At 42.9% G+C, this 8,197-nt stretch overlaps 1 protein-coding gene across 2 annotated transcripts in view; it reads right to left on the bottom strand.

Annotated features, from left to right (window-relative positions):
• The window catches only part of DOCK5 (dedicator of cytokinesis 5), a 191,165-nt gene continuing 182,968 nt past the window's right edge, over positions 1-8,197 (bottom strand). Inside the window, exons 48-52 of one of the 2 annotated variants that reach the window (XM_090290277.1) lie at positions 6,984-7,150; positions 2,805-2,973; positions 1,978-2,116; positions 912-1,015; positions 1-198 (exon numbers count right to left, since the gene is read on the bottom strand). In XM_090290277.1, coding sequence (XP_090146403.1) covers positions 70-198; positions 912-1,015; positions 1,978-2,116; positions 2,805-2,973; positions 6,984-7,150 — 708 coding nt within the window. In that variant the 3' untranslated portion in view covers positions 1-69. Of the gene's footprint in view, positions 331-911; positions 1,016-1,977; positions 2,117-2,804; positions 2,974-6,983; positions 7,151-8,197 lie in introns of both variants that reach the window. The other variant, XM_090290278.1, reaches the window with a different exon arrangement.

Below are 8,197 nucleotides of genomic sequence, written 5' to 3'. Positions count from 1 at the left end.
GAGAAAGGCACAGGGCCCGGCCAATTCTGGAATTCCACGGGGATCAGGGAGGCTGCATGGCTTCAGGCATCAATCCGACAGAAGGCAGGAATGACCAAGCAGTCTGGAGCCTGTGGCAGGCCGGGCGTCTGCACAGGTCGGGACGGGGAGGGACCTGCCCCCCGCAGGCCTGTTCCGGGCGCCAGCATCCAGGGCGTGCTGAGGTTCAGAGACAGGGTGAGATCCTTACTGGGACTCAGGCTCTGAAGACAGGAGGCCAGATTTCCGAGCTTTGGGAGGGGGTGGGGGTGGGACTTTGGCTTCTCTGCGCACAGGCAGTGGGGGCGCAGCCTGAGGGAGCAGACGGAGCAGAAATGAGTCCTTCTTCCTTCCCAAACCTGACTCCTCCGCCACATCTCCACACTCTGCTTGAGCTCCTAACTAAACTGAGTTGATCCACACAGCCTTTGCCAGATAGAAAGGGAAGCAAGACAAGATTTGTCCTCCCGTGTTTGCCTTGAGTTAATCTGATATTCGCCAGTTCTGCTATGTCCCCAGCACTTGGATATTTGGCACGCAGACAGCAGGCGCTCAATACATATTTGCTAAATGGATGAAGGAAACCCATCTGAGGCCACTCACTCAGAAATAAACTCTTCACACACGAACCAGAATTCACTTGTTCTGTCCCCCACCTGCACCGGGGTGACGCCCAGAGACAAGCTTGACTACATTCCATCTGATGAAAAGGCCTTCCCTGCATGTGGTTCCTTCCTGCTGAAAGCTGCCCTCTCTTACGGCTTCAGGAACAGACCCAAAACTGACTAGTGACAAATGTTCTGGGAAAGCCAGTCCACTGAAACCCCTGGGGAACCCCAAGCTGCCTTCCCCACAGTGGCCTCTGGCCCCAGCACCCACCATCCTTCCCCTACCTCCGTGGAGCTCCTCTCCCTGTTCTCGTAGGGCTTGCTTTTGGGGGGGGGTGGCGGTGGCACAGTGGCAGTCACCAGCCCATCCGTCTGCAAAGATGGGGAGCCTAGAAGTGATAAAAGGAGATGAAGGCAGGAAGAATTCATTAAGGAATCTCATGGAACTGGTTGCCAGGGTAACACTGGAACCAACCTGGTCAATCAAATTGCTAAGCTCACAGTCCATGGTTTCGGTGAACAAAATGAACATGACTTCTGACCCCTCCAACACATGTAGCGCCCTTCATGCACCAGAAGGCTTCTCAAGAGTTCTCAAGTAAAAATTCCATTTTTTTGTTCAGGGTTTTTGCTATTCAGTTGAAGGCGAGAACCTTTTCTAGGACTTCAGGTTATCACTCTGTTCTCTGGCCTGTCCCAAGTGCTTAAAAAATGTCTGTCACATAATAGGTGGTTTATAAATACTGGTTAATTTTAATTAAACTCTTTGTTTTACCACGTAAAGGGTGTGACATCCACTTCCTCCAGGAAATCTTACTGGATAATCTCCTAACTCCTGGTTGATCTTGTCTCCCATTTGGCACATGACTGCCCCTCCAGGACTCCTTCGTACCAAGGCCACCTTGGAATTCTGCTCAGGCAGTGTGCCCTGCAATTCCCCAAGCCTCGCCACAGGTAGTTTATGGAATGGGCCTATTTCTTGTCCTCATTTGGGACCCTTCCCCATGTACTGTACAGGGCTATCCGCTCAATAGTTCATAAGGTACTGGTTTCCCCTTGGTCCTTGTCTGGATCTCCCTCATTTATATTTTCATAGCTGGGAAAGGGGCAATGACGGAGACCCTAGGGAGCACTATAAAAAAAAGTTTAATGAGCCCCAGCAACCAGAGAGCTCCTTTCTTTGGCAAGGACTTAGTCTAACTGTATTATACTCACTACAACGGAACTGAACCAACTTTACAGTCATGTCATATATCTTGTGGCTGTTTGGGATAAAAACTGCACAGGTTCATAAACATACTCCACTCGCTAGTAAAACAAATACAATGGATTTATATACAGGAAAACTTACTTAGGGTCCTGGAAGCTTTAGGAGTCAGTGGAGGTGGGCTCAAGGGTGTTGATGGAGGAGTCGAAGAACCGTGAAACAGTGTCAGCCGATTGTCCAATAGCTGGAGACTCTTTGGCCTTTGTGCTTTCCTGGCGGGGCTCTGGTGTGGGGGTGGGGGGCAGAAGAAAATGAGCTCATGGAGAGGACGGCTGGACTCATCAGCGCCTAAGAACCTTGTCTGCTGAGCAGAAACTCGTTACAGGGCATAATTCCAGGAGCCATTTTTAAGCTTACCGCATTATCATCAAGGAATCTCATGTGGGGGGCACCCTGGCAAAGATACTAAAAGGTCACCCCTGAATCACAGATTATTTTCTGGCTGACTGCGGACTTCATTTTGACCACAGTTGGATGGTGCCATTTAGGTCGGAAATGAGCCATCCTGATTCTCAGGGAAAGCTGGTCTTGCCACACTTAAAACTTGATTGGCTTACGGAAGAACAAGTACTGTTTATTTTTTGAAGTTAACAGCAGAGAAATGACAATGTTTGGACTGACTCATAGATTGTGGTAGCGAGAACCACAACTCTAAGCATCCACCACATGTTTATGTTGTGGGTACAAGCATTGCACCATTACTGATTTAGAGACTTGGACTCTCTGTACATGCATTTCTTAGTGCAATCTGAGACTGGACACTCGCCCAGGCTGCTGGTGCTGAGAGCCGCGGTGAGGCTCTGATCTGGTGACTCAGAGCAATGAAGGGAGTGGTGGCGTGCCTGGCTCCAGGGAACGCACTGCAAAACCTCTGGTACATCTCCTTTTCCTTTTCCTTTTTTTTTTTTTACCATCAGATCGAGTTCTGGTGCTTTCTCAGCGATGACCTGGGACTTGCTTAGGCTCTGTTCTTTTCTCTTGAACTTGCCGATGCGGTTCTCGCCGTCCTCTTTGAGGGGCAGGTCTTCAACTCCGGCACCTGCCGAGGCCCTACGTCCCAGAAGGGGCTCCAGGACTGACCTGTCAGCCAAGGACATGGATCGATTACAAGGTGCTGACCACCTGACAATCAGAATGAACCCCAAAGAGGCCAGGGGTGAAGACCCCTTGACCCAGTCTTAACCTATGACTTCCCTCTCAGTGTCTGTATTATGTTTTTTCTTATAATGACAACATCAGTAAATTTCCTGAAATATCAAAGATTAAACTTTGTAAAAGTTAAGGTTTGGAGACTACTTTGCTGGGGCTCTAAGCAGGCACTTAGTTGGCCTGCTGTGTAATCCCTCCTGGGCTTCCTTAACAAGATGTGCTGTGTTTCATGAGGTAATTCTCATTCCGGGCCTTAGCCTCCCATTTGCCAAATGGGATGGATGCGCTCTACTTCCTACCAACAAAGAACTGATCCTGTATAGATGGAGCACCTATCATCACTGTGAAAGTTTTGATGAATACTATCCATGCATAACACTGGTGATAGGAGAATCAGGGTCATCAGCGTGAATTAGCGTGAGCTGCTTTAAAGAAACATCCTAAATAAATGGAGAAAATATTATCATTGACAGTGGGAAAACATGGGCAAGAGCAGTAAATCATCGAGAGAGCCCCACTCCCCGGCCCTCTGTTTTCTGCCCACCCTACTGTATAAGCCGTTCTGGTGTCTCTGATTTTCAACAGCTGTTTCAGAACTTAGCTGATTTGAATGCAGAGTTTAAGAAAGGAGTTAAAAGAACAGAATTTCCATAACTTCTATCCTTTCCACCATGTAGGTAGTATCTCTTTATAGCACGGGAAAAAACCCCAGAAGAGGAAAAAATAAACAAGTGAATCAGGCATTATTTAACACCTAGGAATTCAAAAGATTAAAAACAGAATAAATACTTAATATTGGTGAATATATGATGAAAATTACATCATCACTCACTACTGCGCATGGCATTATATATTGGTATTTGTTTGCTATATCAAGAATTGCAAAAATAATCTCCTCCTCTGACTAAGTAATGCATGCTTTTGGAAATGCATCCCACATTTGATCTTCACCAAAAGTCAAGAAGTGATCTGAGAATGCATCCTAAATAATCAAAAACCTATATGCACATGTACACATGTTTGCTACAATATTTAATAAAAAATGCATTTTATATTGATGCAAGCTAAATGTTTTGTATTAAATTTATAATAAACTTCATATATGTTTAGAAATAATGACACAACCTAAATATTCTAGAGGAGGAGAAAGGTTAATTATGGCACATTTGTACCATGCAATGGTACATGACCATGAAAAATGACATTAAAAACTGATGATAAAATTACACAGCAACATGGAAAATGCTGATAATAAAAAGACAAAGAGGAAAAGCAAATTATCAAATTATACTTTTCCTATAATTATAACTATGTAGAGATATTCCTGTCAATGAAAAAGAATGGACAAATAATTTTGGAACCCTAATCATTTGATTTCCAGGTAAGGGAGCCATTTGGACAGGTTAGTTTTGTGATATAATTATTATAATACGGAATTACAAATCCATGAGTAAATGGTGAGTTAACTGGCTTGATTTATAGTCAACACTAAAATATATAATGAAGCTAAATATTAATCATATATACTTAATTAAGCATGTCACAAAATGGCACCTGCAATGCTTTTCCACTTGTATAAAGTATATATGTGCTTTTCTCGTAAGACATAATTGTACTTTCTTCTTTTAAAAAAAATTTATTTTTATTTATTTTTAGAGAGAGGGGAAGAGAGGGAGAAAAGGAAGGGAGAGAAACATTGATATACAAGAGAAACATCAATCAGTTGCCTCTTGCAGGCCCCCAACTGGGGACCGGGTCCACAACTCAGACATGTGCCCTGACCAGGAACCGAACCAACAAACTTTCAATCTGCAGGCTGGCCAGTCATCAATCCACTGAGCCACAGCAGCCAGGGCCAGTGGTTATTTCTGAGTGATGAAGGTATAAGCCTTAGTTCTTTCAAAAGTTTCTAATACTTTGAAAAATGTCTACATGTACATATATTAATTTTATAATTAGTAAAATATTATTTAAAATAGTATCTTTAAACAGAAAGAACATATTATAAATGCACTCCTTTAAAATATTTTAAGTGTGAACATGTGGAAAGGCACGCTATGTTTTTGGCAAGGAAGACTACACATCAAAAAGCCACCAATCCTCCTGAAATTAGTCCATGAAGTTAATGTGATCCCAATAAAAAGAACAACAGGATCCTACACAAGTTAATCCAAAAGTGAGTAATGAGGAAACCTTGCTAGGTAAATCTTGAAAAGAATTACTAGACATTAAAACCCTTTAAAGCTATAGTAATTAAAACTGCTTAACACCAGTGCATGAACACACAGGTAGATGAAAGAAATGGGGGAACAATCCACAAAGAGACTAAAGAACATATAGAAATTTGATATTTTTATAAGGTTGTCCATTAAATCAGTTGAAAAAAGATGGCTTGCTCACTAAATTTTATAGGGAGAACTGGGTAGTCACATGGGGAAAGAACGTTGGCTCTATACCTCACAGTTATACTAAATTCCAAAGAGTAATGATTTAATTGTGAACAGTGAAACTTTAAAATTAGTTTTAGTGACTTTTTGTTTTTGTTTTAATCTTGGAGAGGGGAAGGCCTTTAATTATGAGATAATATCCAGAAGTTAGAATCAAATATTAATTTATTTTACTGTATTAAAAAATCAGCACAACACAATAAAAAAAAATTAGAAGCAAAGTCAAAAGACAAGGAGATCTAACCACTATGCTGTGCACCTGAAACTAAAAGAAAGTGATGTTGAATGTAAACTGTAATTAAAAAGTAAAATCTAAAAAAAGACCAAGGAAAAACTGGGGAAAATATTCAACTCATATTACTAATATGGTCAACATCCAATAGAAAATATGCACCAAATATTTGAGCACAGTTCATAGAAACAGATGAAAAAGTGCTCAACTTCATACAAGATAAGAGAAATCAAAACCAAAAAACCCTATATCAAGAAAATATTTTCCACCAATCAGATTGGTAAAAATTAAAGAGCAGTAACACAATTTGGCGGCGAGGTGTGGGGGACCAGGAATGCTTTGTATGTTGCCGGCAGGACAGTAAATTGGTATAATCTCTAGGGAAGTCAGTTTAGGAGTACTTTTGAAAATTGCAACTGTATAGGTTGAACAGAGCAATTCCACTTTGGGAATTTTTCTCATATAGGTATAGTTGTATATTTACAAAGTAAATTAGTTTTAAGTGCCTTGTTGCCACAGCAACCAGATGTCCATCCACAGGCATTGGCGGCATGTTTCGTGGGACAACTTACAGTGAGATGCCTACAACTCAAAGAAAAGAGGAGGCTCTGTGTTTGGAAAGGGACTGATTTAAAGATCTAGTAATTAAAAAAAGCAGGATAAGCGGAGGGTTATAGGCTGCCGTTGCTATGGTAAGAAAGAGTGGGGAGAACTGTGTGTCTCGGTGTTTCTCGTGCGCCTGCACGTACCAAGCCGCTGGAAGGGCACTGGGAACCCGGACACTTGCCCCACCTGGCTCTGGAGGGTGGTGCTGGCAAGCTGGGTTCAGGGACTGACAGGAGGTGTTTCATGATATAGCTTTTTGTACCTTTGGAATTTCTTATCATGGGATTACACTAACTATTCATAAAATAAGTATAAATTTAAAAATTATTTTTGAAAATTGAAATGATGAAGAAATCAGGCAGTGGCAACAAATTATAATGAAAGAAGTTGGAATATGATGAGGTAGGTGGTAGGATATGATAGGATTATGGGTGATTTTCCCTCTCATTTTTTGTAACTGTTGTTATCATTATGTAAATAATATTCCTCATGAGGGAGACAATAAGAATGACCCAAAGGCTAATAAGTCATGAACTCCAAATTATTTCCCTCATGAGGATAATGTATTTATACCGACCAATGCCCATTTTAGTACCAAAGGCAGGTACCAGGAAGGAGTTACCCACCCCTCCTGGCAATTGAAGATCAGGCCCTACCCATCTGATCCGGGTCTGGAAGAGGCTGTGTCCGATGAGTTAGAAGAGGTGGAGACCACAGAGGATGTCACTGAGGTGATGGACAGCCTGCGCAGCGTCGATGACATGATGTAGGGCAGCACAATGGACCCTGTGCGGCTCTGTTTCCTCTCCGTCAGGCTGGGGGGCTGGAGAGCACATGAAACCTTGTGGGTAGCTGGCCTGGGGTTCAGTGCACAGGAGCCTCTGCGGCAGGTGCCCAGGTGGACTGGTTGGGACCCCGTTTTGATTGGTTGGTCCCTGCGCTGCCTCAGCCATTAAGTAATGAAATACTTACATTCTTACTCATACACACAACTCAGGTTAAACCTGTCCTGTTGCCAAGACTAGAGAAAAATTCACCAGCTCCCTGGAAGAGAAGTAACTGATATACAGCAAGATTCTCTGCCTGCATTTCCAGCTTTGCTTCTTTCAGGCATATACAAATGGAGTACCGGCCTGAGAGACAAGCTTTAGATTGAAACCTCAGACTTGACACCCAGTGTGGCGACTGGCTTAGGAAGGAAGGGCCCACTGATCTAGCTCCACGGGAAATGTGTCCTGTAGGGTCGCTGAGCCCTACCTGCCACTGTTTCACATTAACCTGCTCATGTTGGCCTGGGTCTAATAACAACCCAGCTCGTGAGGTCAAAGTCAGTCTCTGCCATCTAGGAACTTGTGTAAGAGACAAATATTCCCAGAGGAAAGCTCTTAACTGGTGGTAGGTGAGGAGGTACTTTTTTAGGAGATCATGATTGAACACTTAGGTGACAGAAAGAGATGATCAAAAAGGTCTCTGGAGAAAAGGGTGGAGATGGAGGTTTGGCATGTGAGAAATTCAGAGCTTTGGTTTGAGGAAAGAAAATGTGAGGATATCAGGGGTTCAAGAATAAGGCAGTTAAATAATACAGGGTGGACTCACGCTAAAGACAGCAGGTAGATAAAGCTAGGACTGAGCACACAGGCAACTGCTGGAGAGAAAAGGTTAGCACGCGCATCCCTCCACCCAACTCCTCAGGAGGCAAAACAGAAAACTAGCTGTGAGAAATGTGCTTGAATGGTCAGAAATGATGAAATCAGCTATGTGTCTTGTAAAATGTACTTCACAATTCTTTCTCCCTTTCAAAGGTGTGAAGAGTGTAAACTTATCATCGGAATAAAGATATTAGGAAAAAACCGTAAGAACTGGGCTAGAC

This window comes from Furipterus horrens, unplaced genomic scaffold, assembly GCF_987537825.1.
Source record: "Furipterus horrens unplaced genomic scaffold, mFurHor1.1.pri manual_scaffold_10, whole genome shotgun sequence".
Classification (NCBI taxonomy): domain Eukaryota; kingdom Metazoa; phylum Chordata; class Mammalia; order Chiroptera; family Furipteridae; genus Furipterus; species Furipterus horrens.
This window is presented reverse-complemented; position numbering and strand designations above follow the sequence as displayed.